We start from the raw sequence: 15,243 nt of genomic DNA on the forward strand, positions 1-15,243 counted from the left end.
TACAAACATGGCATGCAAAAAACATCACGTGCGTTTTGAGACAAAACAATGGCACTGATGTATTTTAGGATACGTCAATGCAAATTGTTTTCAGTTTAGACAGCTCTTACATTTACTTTAGTCTAGGACTAGTCTTTAACTCTGTATGGGAAAACGCCCCTATAACATTTAAATTTGGGACCAATCTAGGCTTAAGCCTTGTCTGGGAAACGCCCCCTTGTTTGTTCCATTTTTAGGGTTAGGGCTAACACACACACACGAGGGAGAACGCAAGAAAATACTAATGTGATCCTTATGAAGTCAATAAGTGTATTGTTTTCCTGTTACTAACATTTCCCACACAGTAAAATCACTGAAACTCATAAATATTCAAAGAACAAAAAATCTTTTGATATGTGGCGTGGGTTAAGGTTCAGTCAGGACCCGTATGGTGGGCTGGCGCAGTGACGTCACTCGCAAGGCTTTCGGAAACTTGCCTCTCACACGTCACCGGCAGGACAACTGGCCTAAATACCCTCTGCTCTAAAGCGCAAGGAGCAATGCGAAATAAAACAGAAATTCTGCATCCATTCGTGTTCAAAACGCCATCGGCTCATGCATAGATCAGTATGAAGCGCAAGAGCGAGCGACGGAGCGAGTCGAGCAAAAGACTCTGCGCCTCACTGAGGGACGAGACCCAGAGCGATGTTTACATCCACATCACAGGTAAACAAGCTACAAACGCAGTGTTGTGATGTAAGTCCTGTCAGCGGTTTATTGCACCGGGTTGACAGTTAGAGATTTTATGCTTTTTTTTTTACCACACAGGTCTGGTTTTGATGTGAAAATGAAGACACTCGTGTTGTTTATTAATACGAAATTGCACGTCCTGTTGCAAACTGAAACTGCAGCGTTAACCATTTTTTTGCATTAACTGCATTTGCATGCATTACATGAACTTGAGCACACAGCTCCTTTTTGTTGTTCGGTTCGCATCATTCTGAACACAGTAGATCGAAACGGGACGTCACCTCAGACAAACGTTCTATTGGTCGGTCGACACTTCTCTCCTAGCAACGGCTTCGGCTACGTGCCAATTGGATTCGAAAACATTCTGCTGTGCGATTTAAATTCTAAGGGGAGGGACTTGTTGTGATTGACGTGTCGGCGGTTCAGCTGTAGCCTATCGGTATGCAGGAAAGGGGCGGACTTTAAACCGCATTGAACTTTATTCACATTTCTCAAGCGAGACTGACGATCAGTGGCTTGGCGCGCCGTTGTTTCATATGCATTCTGTTTTAAACGGACGTATTTGATTTGCAACAAATAAAAATACATGAATTTTACATTTTGTTTGAATTGTCAGCATTTACTGTGATTCTTCATTTATTTTAATTCTGGACGAATTGCGGTATTTTATTTGTACGTGTTGGCATTATCGGATAAGTGTGAAACAATTCTTAAGTTCAAATAATGAATCGAAACGATGTATCCAAGGAGAACTGTGATGTGTCTAACTGCGTTGAGTTTATTAAAGGTGAGTGTTAATTGTTTATTGACTTTGTATGAATAAGTTCATGTGTAGAGACAGAATAGTGGATTTATCTCTCGTCTGATGATGATCACTCACTTCCGGGACGCGGATTCAAATCTGTTCGACCAACGAGTGGATTCATGTCTGTGTTTACATTCATATAGCTGACATTCAATGTACCGAATGCAAGAAAAACATAAATCACGTGATATTTCTTTAGAGATTTCTTCATTTGTGCACTCAGTATCGCCTCTCTCTTTCAGATCAGCTGTATTTTGCTGTTGTCCATCAGAAGTTGAGGACTTCACCTGACAGACATTATTTTTGCATTGATGAAGAACTCGCTTATGAAAAGTATGTTTTAAAATAGTGCATTATGGTCTGTATGGATCTTCGTGTATTTTATGAATGAACATGCTGGACTTTAATATGGCCATGTGAATACTGTCTGTGCATTTCAGAGTGTTCTCGTTGACCTCTTTGATTTTTATATTTGAACAGCTTCTATGCAGACTTTGGCCCGCTCAACCTGGCCATGTTTTATCACTTCTGTTGCAAACTCAACAAGAAACTGAAGGTAACACAACAAACACACACAACATGACACTGTTCTACAAAATGCTGTCTTCATTACTTGTATGTAACACGCTTTCTGATCGTGTGTTTTTATGACAGTCTTGTGCTCTTTCAAAGAAGAAGATTGTGTTTTATACGTGTGGTGACAGAAAGAAACAGGCCAATGCTGCGTATTTGATCGGCTCATATGCTGTAAGTGTCTGTCACAGCTGGATATTTACTCTTTGTTCAGCTTTAAGTCAAAAGCAAATGGATGAAATTCTGAAAATGCATTTCTAATGGTGATTTTATGGAGAATAAACTAACTTCTGGTTTCTTTAAATGTGGTTGTTGCACTATAATCGACTCTGTGTTTGTTTTGCTGAAGGTCATGCATCTACAGAAAACCCCAGAAGAAGCCTACAGTCTTCTGCTCTCTCAAAATGCATCTTACCTTCCTTTTCGGTAACAATTAAATGAGTTTTTAATGAGAAATTACACAGATGGTTAGTATTTAAAACAGCAGAAGTCTGTCAAAGCTTGTGTCGCACCTCTACTGCTTGAACACAAAACTGATTTCTGAAGTTATAAGTAAACATCAGGGTATGATATATAACCCTTGAAAATAAATAGTAGCGTATTTGTAACTCTTCTCCTTCTGTCAGTTATTTAATTTCTGACCATCTTTGACTTCAGTGAAGTTTTTAAATTACATTTAACAGAGACGCATCTTTTGGATCCTGCATGTACAATCTGAATATTCTTGACTGTCTGCGGGCTGTTCACAAGGTAATGCAGATTCTCTCAGAGACACATCAGACGTGTTATCTAACAGTATGATCACTCATGACCTGTCTGTGTTAAAGGCACTTGAGTTCGGCTGGCTGGATTTCTCAAAGTTCAACGTGGATGAATACGAACACTACGAGGTCAGTTTTCACAAACTATCACACACTGGCTTGCCTCGCACGTCCAGATTTCACTGTCTGCTGCTTTTTGCAGCTTAAAGTCCCAGTGAAGTAAAAAATGACAATTCTTATTTTTTCATGAAATATTACAGCGTTTACAGTAAATAGTTTATCAATGTGGGTCATTCTCTTTTAAAAATTCACGTACCCTCATAATCTTCAGGTAAATTCTGAAATTGCACTTCCGTACTGTAGTGACTATCCATCTCTAATGACGTAAATTAGACGGCTTGGGTGGAGCATCCGTTATCTCCTCCCCTTCAACTGTCAGTCTGCTGCCAGTTTCATTTCAAAATCAACGCAACAACTAATTTTACACGTCCATTCAATTCGCAGTGAAAAATGCAAGCCACGCCCACTAATTTTCTCCTTTGAAATTCCTTTTCACTTGGAAATGTGTCAGAATACGGAAGTATAAACGATCGCAACTTCCGGTTCATGGGGAATTTAAACTGGCCAAGTACCACCCACTTAGACAGGAAGAGCTGTGTGACATCATCACATGAAAACAGAGATGTAATATATCACATATGCCACAGCTTAGTGCTTCCTAGTTTGAGAGATAGTTGTCCATTTTTTGGAAGCTAGTGAATTGTGGGTTATGATGACGTGCTGTCAGACGCGAGGCTTCTACGTCTGTTTGATTGTTTTTTGTTTGTTTGCAGAGGGCAGAGAACGGAGATTTTAACTGGATCATTCCAGGGAAGTTTCTGGCCTTCAGCGGTCCTCATCCAAAAAGCAAAATTGAGAACGGTGCGTGTGGAGCAGAGTCTGTCGAAACCGTGTCCCGGATGAGAACGGCAATGCGCACTTCCGTCTCCGTCCTGAGTTATTATAAAATATGAATGAATTGCCTGCAGCACTTAATCTCTTCTGTGCCTGCACTGCATTTAAAAACAAACTGAATTTGTTATGTCTTCATCAGGATACCCTCTTCACGCCCCTGAAGCGTATTTCCCGTACTTCAGGAAGCACAACATCACCACCATCATCCGTCTCAACAAGAAAATGTACGACGCCAAACGTTTCACAGATATGGGCTTCAGCCATCATGACCTGTTCTTTGTGGACGGCAGCACGCCCAATGATGTCATCGTCACCAAGTTCCTGAACATCTGTGAGAATGCAGAAGGAGCGATCGCCGTTCACTGTAAAGGTACGAGGTCATGACCTCATGAGGAGAAACGTGTTTTTCGCAGTGTTTCTTTGTCTGATTCGGTGAACTAAACAGGGATTTTAATGTTAAGCGCACGTTTGCGTTTCAGCGGGTTTGGGCCGGACAGGTACCCTGATCGCCTGTTATATGATGAAACACTTCAGACTAACAGCAGCTGAAGCCATCGCATGGATCCGGATCTGCAGACCCGGTTCAGTCATCGGACCTCAGCAGAACTTCACTGAAGGGTGAGCGATGTCTGTCATTTCATCAACGTATGGAATATGTGTATGTAATATATCCCATCCCTAACGCTTATTTACACGCGACTCAATGTCACAGGAAGCAGTCGAGTCTCTGGGCCGAGGGTGATCTGTACCGGCGAAAAATAAATGAGCAGGAGAACAGCTCCAGCAGAACTGCAGTGTCTGGAATCCTGTCAGGGGTTGAAGACATCTCCATCAATGAAACGAACAAGAACATATCGCAGAGAAAAACTTCCGAATCCGTGAGTAACTCATTCAACAACACCTCACTCACGACAGATCTTTGATCTGGATTATTAAAATGGCTGATTGTATTTTTCATCTTCAGCACACCGAGGAAGAGGACGAGGACTGCGGCGTTCCCACACAAGGTGACAAACTCAGAGCTCTGAAGGGCACGAGACAGTCTAGAGCATCAACGGGTTCATTATCGTAAGTTCTTGTCCATATACATGTAATCGTCTGAACCGCACGTGTCCACCGGTGCACGAGGACAGAACTTGGATAAATGTAAATTTAGATAATGGATGAATTTTGAAGGACAGACCTCACGTTTAGTATGTCACCTGAAGTTTGTCATCTCTCTTTTGCCAATTGAATCATTTCTAAACTTTCGAAAACTCGAAAGATTTGTTAGTCTGGACCAGTGGACACGTGCTGTCAGAAGAGCGTTTAACCCATCACACGTCGAGTTAATCTTACGATTCCATGGATCATATGTGGTTGTTTCTCAGGGATGTGCATGTGTACACAAACAGAGAGAGTTCTCCTGGCATACGTGTAAATGAACTGCATGGTTCAGCTTACAGTTAAAGAAACAACTCGTCTAAAAAAAATCCAAACTCTGTCATTATTTACTCGCTCTCATGTCATTTTTTTAAAGAATCTTCACACAGCACTTGTGACTTTCCATGTAATGAAAGAGCAGGCCAGTCGAAAAAAGTCTAATGTAAGTCTTTTGGCCGTGAAGAGCTGCTTGGAAAACGGCTCCTTTCTGTTCCACAACATTGTGTGTGTGTTTGTAATGACAGAAGTGTGAAGTGTTTGTGTGAACGGTTTCTTTAAATGTAAATTCAGTGTGTGAAGTAGTCGCTAGTTTGCCATCAGCCCATTGTGACTGAGTCTTCCTGTTAATAATTGTGCTGTCGAGACGAGAGACTCTTGTGTCAGACGGCAGGCGAGTGATAGTAAAATGGTGCAGCGTGTTTGGCTCGCTGTGGCCCGGCTGCTGTGTGCCGCTCAAACGGTAGCAGAGTAACGGGACGCTCGCTGTCTGTGACACGTGTCCGTCAGGTGAGTCCTGTGATGTCATCCCACGTGTGGCTGCTGCAGGCATTCATGTCACTGTAGGCATGTGACGGTATCAGATTCTTCATCATTCCTGGACCTTTTTTTGCGGTTTTATCACAGTGTTGGGTTTCATTACAAAAACGGGTCAGAAACATCATTTGTATGAACTGTTTTAGACAAATTCATATACAAAGAACACAACTGCAAAGAAGAAAAATAAAAAATCAGAACATTTTCTGACTGGCATGTTGTGCTAAGTCTCTTAGTTCTGTTCTGTATTTGTGTGAGGAGTTATGTAGATTCACAAACATAAATAATGTATTTCTAATTGTGCACAAAATGTTCATTACAGCAGTATATAGTATTCTTGAATACCAGCACATGTCTATAACTCATTCTGCTGGAAGTGAAACATTCCATGATGACAGCTCGTAAAACCGTCATGAACGTGTCATTTTATTCCAGTTGAATCCATCACCCTGACGCTATTCTGATCTCTCCCTTTTCACATTTTCAGTGCTTCTGCAGTAACAAACAAGCATGGTCGACTAAAATGACATGTTCTAACCACTCAAGTGTTGCTTTGCGTGATGTTTTGTCATGTATGTGCTTAATATTTCATGCATGAAGAGTCAGTTTTGTTACAGGCAGACTGGGGTCATCTTTTTCACATGTACTGCACAAACTCCTAACTTCTCAGCTGTGAGTCACACGCTCTTGTGTTTACAGAACAGAACCATCACTCATTTAACCCATCAACAATATAGTCATAAAAGCTTTTTTATTGTCTCCATATACACACATGCATTATGAGCCAGAGTTCATTCTAAATAAATCTTTTATTTATAGCAATTTTGTTATGTGCTTGTCATTTTGTCACCCTGGAATTATGAGGTTGAGTTGTTCACACATTCTGTGACAAATCATTTACATTATGTGATGTTTTTTTATATTGTGTACATTTCGGGACTTTTTTAGAAAACAAAATGATTTTATCTACAAAGTCAAATGCAATGCAAAAACTTTGAAGCCCAATATCTCAAAACTTCTCCAATAATTCTGTTTATTATTTAGTGTTATTAAGTTTTTATTTATTTCCACTTAAAGGGGTCACATGACACGGCTGAAAGGAATATTATGGTTTGTTTTAGATGTAATGTAATGTGTGTACACGATTTCAAGGTTGAAAAACGCTGTATTTTCCACGATCCGTGCATGTTTCTATCTCCTCTTTGCTCCGCCTCTCTGAAACACGCAGATGTTTAATAAAGCTCATGGCTCTGAAAAGCGAGGTGTGCTGTGATTGGCCAGTTCACCAGTGCGTAGTGATTGGTGGAATACTGCAAGCGTGTGAGGGAAATGTGACGCCTCTGACCATATTTGGAACATCTTCAATTGTACTGACAGGTACGCCCACCTTACTTGCGTCTACATTTGGGCGGTCTCAGTCAAATCAGACGCACGCACCAACTGACGTAGATTTGTGGGGGTGTGGCTACACGAGGCGTTTCAGGCAGGTCTGGGTGAGCATTCGCTTTTACATAGAATGACTCTTTTTAGATTTAGATTTAGATTCAATTTTATTGTCATTGATTGCACATGTACAAGGCAACGAAATGTGACCTCTGCATTTAACCCATCCAGAGAGTAGTGAACACACGTACCCCCGGAGCAGAGGGCAGCTATCACTGCAGCGCCCGGGGAGCAAGTAGGGGTCAGGTGCCTTGCTCGAGGGCACCTCAGTTGTTACCCGCCGGCCCTGGGAATCGAACCGGCAACCTTCTGGACACGAGTCCAACTCTCTAACCATTAGGCCACAACTGCCCCCATGTTTTGTTCCCACACGTTCATTTCTGTGATTACACACGTCTAATACATGCATGAGCGACTTATAACACACCAAAGACACAGAACAACACCTGTTCACGCCGTATGACCCCTTTAATAATATTAGTGCTGTTCAGTTTTTTGCTATGGCAACATTTCTAATTTTATTTCGTATGTTTTTCCAGTAATATTTAGGCCTATATTTCGTTTGATATGTTTGAATAGTGTCAGGTTAAAATGTGTCTTGAGAACTCATACCGTTGACATTACGCTGTCACAGACAGACGTGTGGGATGTTTGATGGTTCTGCGGTGTAATCCAAACAGCAGATGTTGTGAATGTGTTTAGTGTTGTGCAGATGCAGTGTTTGGTGGAAAAGACGAGTCTCGTGTGTTGTTGTTTTTGTTTTGTCTTCTAAATGTCACTCTTGTGTCTAGATGGCTGCTATCTGTGCTGCTCTCTGCTCTCTGTAGCCTTGTGTTCTGCTGGATGTTGTTTGGCTTCCCTTCCCTCCCTTACTGTGTAGACGGATTATAAATGATTTCTTCCGTCACGGTTAGCACTTCTCAGGACTGGACTGCTGTAAGTGTCCTCTGTCCGGCCGTCCGTCCGTCCGTCTGTCTGTCTCACTGGATTCACACTGACAAATATTACAGGGCTCTAAAGATGAAGATCTGCTCGGTGTGGGAACGTCTGAGTTAAAGGAAGATTCTGGGTTTGAGTTAAACATTGGCACACATGCTCTGTCCAGAGTGTATTTTCATGTTTTGTGGCTGTGCTTTTATTGCAGTTTGTGTTTTAATGTTTACTCCCTGACCTCATCTGGACAAACACTAACAGTCATTCATTGGGACAACCTTTTCTGCTAATCACAGTAACAAAAAAGTATTTCTTTTTAAACTGAAGATATCTGTGGTTCTTTGCATTCAACATAAGAACTCTCAATAGCAATAATGGTATTAAGAATGAATTAAACCCAGAACATTCTCTTAAACTTCACTGGGGAATAATTGTGCTGTGCTGTAAGATTTTAGCTTTATTCATGAGGCAACAGAATGAAAAGACGCGGCAGATTCATTTACTTGTGTTCTGCGTTAAAGGGATACTTCACCCAAAAAAGAAAATTCTGTCATCATTTACTCGCCTTGGAATTGTTCCAAATGTGTATAAATGTCTTTGTTCTGATGAACACAGAGGAAGATATTTGGAAGAATGCTTATAACCAAACAGATCTCAACACCCATTGACTCCCATAGTAGGAAAAAATACAACGGTAGTCAAAAGTGCCCCAGAACTGTTTGCTGTCCTACATTCTTCAAAATATCTTCTTTTGTGTTCAACCGAACTAAAAAAAATGATGACAGAATTTTCATTTTTGGGTGAACTTGCCCTTTAAAGAACCCCTTCACCCCAAAATAAAATTCAATATTTGAGAGAAGTTTTATTTGTGGGTGAATTATTTCTCTAACTGAACTCTGCTAAAAGCCCATTGACAATATCAACATTGATCGTAATTTTTGAACTTCAACATGAATTTTACATTCACTACAGTCGCCTTTGACTAGTTCATCAATGTGAATGCATTTATGAATTGCGTGAGGAGCGTTACGCAAATGAAACTGACCCGTCATCTGTGAGACGCATCTGGTTCTCTTCCTGCTTCTGCTTGATGGTGTTGAGCTCTTGATCCAATCAGAATCCTCCTGCAGCTTCTCTCTCGTCGCATGTCTGCGCAGCACAGCTTTACAGATCAGACCGTGACCGATGCATCGGCTGTCAGCTCTCTCATTCGTTCCGTTTCATTCTCTCTGCGTGATGCTGAACTGTGTTTCTTTTCCTGCAGGTTGGAAGAAAACAAAATTCACACCAAGTCAGCATCAAAGTCTTTAAGGTAATTTCATACAGTGTTTTTTAGGCTGCTACAAAATCGAAGTTCAATGTTACGTTGCACTTGAATGAGTAGAGTCAGCATATTGAGATCACATGACCAGCCCGATATATTCATTTTATTGATGCTTCGGCCTCGCTGAGTAAATGCACAGATGACTCAGACTCTGTACTCTGTAGTTGATGTGTTAAATGCAAATCTTGTCTTCTAGTTCAGAGAAAAAGAGAAGGACTCGAGGTTCGCTTGGATCAAACCGAGCCAGCAGGTGTGTATAATGGTTCATGTGGTCTTAAAATCACTGATTGCCTTACGTTCATGTTTACAGTGGTGTTCATTTCCCTTTGACAGCCCGCTGTTACATTCAAGACTCGCCAAGTCTTTAGGCAGTTTGCACGTAATGACCCGTGAGAAGGACCGTGTGTTCTGTCAGGTTAACAGTAATTTCATCAAGCAGTCAAACGTGAAGCCTTTAAACCCAGTGAACAGTCGGCCAGAGGACTTCCTCTGATGTCTCAATGCAGCGCTGTGTGAGTGTCCGGCGGCCTCAGAATCACTCGGACGCTCTCTCATCTTCAGCTTCTCTGCATGATTTAAAGGCCAGAGCTCTAGTCTCTCAAGTCTGCTTGAACACTGTCCTCTGCTGGCCGCGACGGCATCTCAGCGTAAAGATCTGCTCTTTCAGGACTTCAGGCACACACTTCTGAGGGTGTTGTTGTTTGGTACAGTGAAAGATTGACGGGTCCGCAGATGGTCCTTCACTGGCATCTGGGATACTTACCCTAGAATGCCATGCGGTCGTATTTTGATTGATCAGATGATTCTTGAGTCGCCACCTGTCGTGATGTTAATAACAGAATGAGAGGAGTTATTTTGTAGGTTTAATGAGTTTTTATCTTTCTGCCGCGCTTGCATCTTTACCTGTAACAGACGATCTCTGTCCAGAAGAAGGAAATCGCTTCACGCAATCCCATCGACACGCTTTCAGAGAGCATGGTATCCACTTTCCTTCTCTTTTTCTTTATCTTGGTCCTGCTTTAAAGTCCTCTGCTTCTGTTGATCGAGCATGTGCATGCGCGTCTGTCCATCTGCTCTTCTTTACACCACGTGTTGATTTGCTCTGTGATGTTCACAAGTGTCTCTCTTGTTTTTCCAGTAACTCCATCTCCAAAGCTCGCGCTCCTCTCCTGCGCTGAAGGCCGGCGCCACATTTGGTTTTTAGTGCTTGTTTTGTCCGACCGCTCGACACTGAACAATATTCTATGAGGAACTGTGTTAAAGGAAAAAGTCAGCAAATGTCAACCATTTTTATTTGACTAAGAGAGAGTTTTTTAATCGGAGCTTTGAGCATCTAAAGTTTAGAGTTTTTATGTCGTTGTAAATATCATGTCAGAATCCTGCCTTCGCTCTTATGTTACTAAACCTTTAAAGATGTTTTAAATACTGTATGCAGCGCTTTATTCTACACCTACAGCCATATGTGACGCATCTAATGTGAATCTCTCTCTGTGAATCATGACTGAAAGGCCACGTGTAACACTTAAAGGGACTGTTGTTGTTTTTTCTTCTTGTAAATAATGCACATACCTTTATTTTGATGACCAAGTGAATTTAAACCCTGATGGTTTCATATATATATATATATATATATATATATATGAAAGGATCTAAATCATTCTCATTTCAATAAATCCTTTCTGTTGCAAATGTGTTTGAGAATGAACATTGTTTTATATTTCGGTTTCTTTACTCGTGTGTATGTGTTACTACCTGTTAAATGTATACTACAGTGTTATGTACTTTAAAGTATTTATTCACTAATGTTATGTACTTCAATACATATTAGGCTACGGTAAGGTTCAAAACACTATAGTTTCGATTCATTTTACCAGAGTTTCTTTTAGAGAATACAAAGCGTACAAGTTACAACAGTATTTTTCATGTGGGACTCGTGACTGGAACTACATTTTTACTTGTTATATACAGGTTGACGTCTGATGTCCAGTAAGCGAGTAGTAGCACACGGAAGTTGTAGCATGTTTATGTTTAAAGAGAATCTTTACTCACATCATGTTTCAGGACAGCTGCCTCATTCAACAAAAAGGCGGTTTGATTACGTAACTTTGGCGCCACGCTCGCCGCCCGCCTTACCCTTTAAATCAAAGTGAACGTAAACATTGTGCGCGGGAGAAGTGAGGAACGAACTCAACTCTCCTTTTAAATATGAAAGAAGCGATTCCATTGGCTGACGGTCCTGCCATTCAAGAAAGAGCGCGTTACCAATGACAAATAAACGTAGCCTGCCAGTGCCAAATCACATAATTAAAAACTAAAGTTTCTTTAAGGAATGTCTGTATATTTGCAGCCATTTCGTTCGCACAAAAGTCCTCTCTAATTGAAGAGGGGTTGACTGATATCTCTAAAATCGCTTGTCTTTGAAGAGTCGTGATTGGCTCTTTTTACTGGAAGGAGGGACTTCCGTCGCCCAAGCGGCTGTACGGAGTATTGGAATTTTTCTTCTTAACATCTATATATATATATATAATCTTTGGCCTTGGATACACTTTCCTCTATTCGTTGCACTGCAGAATCTGTTATCTGTAATCACTTTTTATGTATTCGAGAGAAATCTGTAGATCAATCAGCGCAAAGGATTGTTCCTGTCAGTCATTGGTTACCGTGCTCCCTATAAATGTCACGGCGCCTGTCATTGGTTACTGTGCTCTCCGTTAGTGTCACAGCGCCTGTCATTGGTCATTCTCGCGGGGCGTGAAATCTTCTCTGTTCAGATTGGCCGAATGTTCCGCTCAGGCGCGATTTCCAACGCGGGAAAGCGAAGTGTGTTCGGGTGCAACAGCGAACACAGTGAAGGAAGGAGAGCGAATCAAAGGGTCCGCTGGAAAAGCGCGCTGCAGCAGTGCTACATGTAACATTGGGAATGATTGTCTGCGTAATACAGAAGCAACCGGCGGAGCGGTAACGCAACAGGGGATTTCCACCATCTGCACTTATTTAGACTTTGGACGCTTTTTTAAATATTTTTGTACCAGGTTTCATTTTAAAGGAACGGTTTTAAGACCCAGTTTTACTCCGATATGGCTGACAGCAAACATCAAGTGCTATTTTGTAACGATTCACCGAAAAGAGTTCTGGTGTCCGTGATCAAGACGACTCCCATCAAACCCAGAGCCGTGGACTCTCTCATGCCCACCAGTCCCGGTTTCAGTGATTTTATGGTTTATCCGTGGCGCTGGGGGGAAAACGCGCATAATGTCACACTGAGTCCCGGATCGGGCAGTGGAACCGGGTCACCCACCCGAAGCAGCAGTTCACCTGCCGAGACAGATGTCAACTCCTGCCCGGACCCCGAGCACCTGAAGGCGAGCGAATATTACACTGGATTACTACAGTATTGTACTGAATGCTGCACTACATACTGCGATTATAGTACATTACACTGTATGAAGAAAACTTTAAAATGCTTCCTGTTCAGTAGTATGAGAACTTTCATTATTATTATTATTATTATTGTAGTTCAAGCTGCTGTTCACTGAATGAACACGCGCATTTTATCGTATTTTATGTATGTAATTATTGTTGGTACGTAAAGAAATTGAGTTTTAGCCAATTAAACTTGAGAAAGAAGTAACTGTTATGCTGTATGTAATAGCTATATGTAAAATGCGCGCGCTCAGAATGGGATTTTAAATTGCTCGCCATTGTGACGCTGACGGCGTTGCGCATGACGTCAGACGTGCGCGCCAAAATGTTCCGGATGTTCTGGAAAAACACCGTAAACTTTAATCCACACAAGTAACAATCATTTTTCCTTTAATACATCCTTTCTGCTTATGTAAACGTGTTTGAGAATAAACATATTTTTATATTTGCGCACTAAGATTTGTTAGTTTTTTACCACGTGAAATAATACTGTACACTTTAGTATTTATTTACTATAGTACATTACAGTAATAACTATACTTTGCTAGAATATACTACAGGAGTATTATGTAGCATTTGAGGGAGTCATATAATGTAGAATTTGTTGTTGTTGCACACTTTATAAAGAATACCTTTATGTCGTGTTTAATTACTTTTTGCACCCTTACATGTGTACTTGTTATATCTGCATTCATGTTTTTAAGAGCATTTTTACCTTCCCTGTTGAAAAAAACAGCATATGCTGGGTTAGGTATGTTTTAATGCTGGTTCTGATGCAGCTTAAACCAGCACCAAACATACCCAAACAGCATATGCGGTTTATTTTCAACAGGGTTGTAAATGAACAGTGTCTTTATACGGTTATTTTGTCATGGGTCTGATGTAGAGTTTGTGTTTTCTTTTACAGGATGGCATCCGTCGTGGACGGCCGCGAGCAGATACAGTCAGAGAACTGATCAACGAGGGTGAGAACTCCTCCAGCCGCATCCGCTGCAACATCTGTAACCGGGTGTTTCCCAGGGAGAAGTCCTTGCAGGCCCACAAACGGACACACACGGGTACGTCCCGCCACGGAGTGTTAAACCACAACGTATAACCAGAACACTGTAAGCACCAGAGCATTGACTCAAAGCTTTGTGTTGCAGGGGAACGACCGTACCTGTGTGATTATCCAGACTGTGGAAAAGCCTTTGTCCAGAGCGGACAATTAAAAACCCACCAGCGTCTTCATACGGGAGAGAAACCCTTCGTCTGTTCGGAGAAAGGTGGAGCTTTGTGTACCTCTCTGTCAGACCTGTGAGATGATACATCCATCTGAGACACCGGCGGCATGCTTACTGCTTTGTTTTGTGCCCTCTGTAGGCTGCTGTAGCCGGTTTACTCACGCGAACCGCCACTGTCCTAAACATCCGTATGCCAGACTGAAGCGAGAGGAGCCCACGGACGGAGCGGGGCAGTCACATGGAGCCGATAACAAAGCCGTTGCTGAATGGCTGGCAAAGTGAGTGAAACCTGTGCGGACTTGCACTGAATACAGTGACCCCGACAACACTATATACAGATAGAGTGAGACTTTGGTATTTCATGTAGTATTGACAAATCAATACAGAGCACATTCACACTTACATTCAGAGAGAAGATCCAGCGAGGTAAATGTTTGTTTGTTTGTTTGTTTGTTTCATCAGGTATTGGCAGACAAGGGAACAGAGGACACCCACTCCGGTGAAAGGCAAGAGTAATATGGAGGATCAAGAGCAGCAGGACCCTTTGGATTTTCTGCCGTCTGATGAAGGTGAAGAGGAGGAAGCGGATGATGAGAAGAGCGGTGGAGGCGGAACGGCCCGCCGGCGTCTGCAGGAACAAAGGGAACGACTCCACGGTGCACTCGCTCTCATCCAGTTAGCCAATAACCTCTCCGCCTGAGAACTTGTCAAACGTATTATCAGTTTCTGTAAAATCCAGTGTTTTATGGGGTGTTCTGATGCCGACGTCGTCGTCCAGTAATTTTGCTCACATTTGTGACCCCCTGCACTTCTTAAGTTAGTGCCGCCAGGGTTGAAATAAGCTACAAGCACCTTATTTTGCTTTCTGTTGTACCTTTAGGCTGCTATGATGGTAGAGAATATCATTATATGAAGAATGTTGTTGTTGTTTTGTTTTCTTCCTCGGCTTATCGAAGAGGTAAGACGTGTCTCGTTCGTTTGGTCGTGCACTTTGTGGTAACGAGTGTTTTTGTGGGTGGAGTTTTGTATGTGACATTAATATGTGCGTGTTCAAGGACTTGTGTGTGTTTTGAAGCAGGGTGCCTTGACTGACCTGCTAAAGACCTTTTATAGCAGATT

At 41.8% G+C, this 15,243-nt stretch overlaps 2 protein-coding genes across 11 annotated transcripts; both read left to right on the forward strand.

Moving 5' to 3' along the window:
• Nucleotides 1–275: 275 nt before the first annotated feature.
• Nucleotides 276–11,161, forward strand: cdc14b (cell division cycle 14B). Of its 10 annotated transcripts, none has more exons than XR_008964679.1 (16): nt 323–705; nt 1,777–1,867; nt 2,015–2,090; nt 2,189–2,281; nt 2,457–2,533; nt 2,791–2,857; nt 2,935–2,997; nt 3,702–3,864; nt 3,962–4,192; nt 4,302–4,440; nt 4,535–4,700; nt 4,787–4,890; nt 9,419–9,466; nt 9,675–9,728; nt 9,812–10,456; nt 10,617–10,674. XR_008964679.1 is itself a non-coding variant. In XM_057356949.1 (16 exons), the coding sequence occupies exons 1-15, from the start codon at nt 609–611 to the stop codon at nt 9,969–9,971; spliced, it is 1,629 nt and encodes a 542-aa protein (XP_057212932.1). In that variant the 5' UTR covers nt 323–608; the 3' UTR covers nt 9,972–9,990; nt 10,617–11,161. The 10 variants fall into 10 exon arrangements, 6 of the variants coding, with proteins under 6 accessions (XP_057212933.1, XP_057212932.1, XP_057212936.1 ...); XM_057356949.1 differs by having other exon boundaries at nt 9,812–9,990; nt 10,617–11,161; XM_057356952.1 differs by having other exon boundaries at nt 325–705; nt 10,391–10,456; nt 10,617–11,161.
• Nucleotides 11,162–12,293: 1,132 nt separating this feature from the next.
• On the forward strand, nt 12,294–14,836 carry znf367 (zinc finger protein 367). The gene is made up of 5 exons (XM_057356878.1): nt 12,294–12,840; nt 13,809–13,959; nt 14,047–14,166; nt 14,264–14,402; nt 14,587–14,836. The coding sequence occupies exons 1-5, from the start codon at nt 12,556–12,558 to the stop codon at nt 14,822–14,824; spliced, it is 933 nt and encodes a 310-aa protein (XP_057212861.1). The 5' UTR covers nt 12,294–12,555; the 3' UTR covers nt 14,825–14,836.
• Nucleotides 14,837–15,243: the final 407 nt, after the last annotated feature.

Source organism: Triplophysa rosa, linkage group LG17 (assembly GCF_024868665.1).
Source record: "Triplophysa rosa linkage group LG17, Trosa_1v2, whole genome shotgun sequence".
Lineage (NCBI taxonomy): Eukaryota > Metazoa > Chordata > Actinopteri > Cypriniformes > Nemacheilidae > Triplophysa > Triplophysa rosa.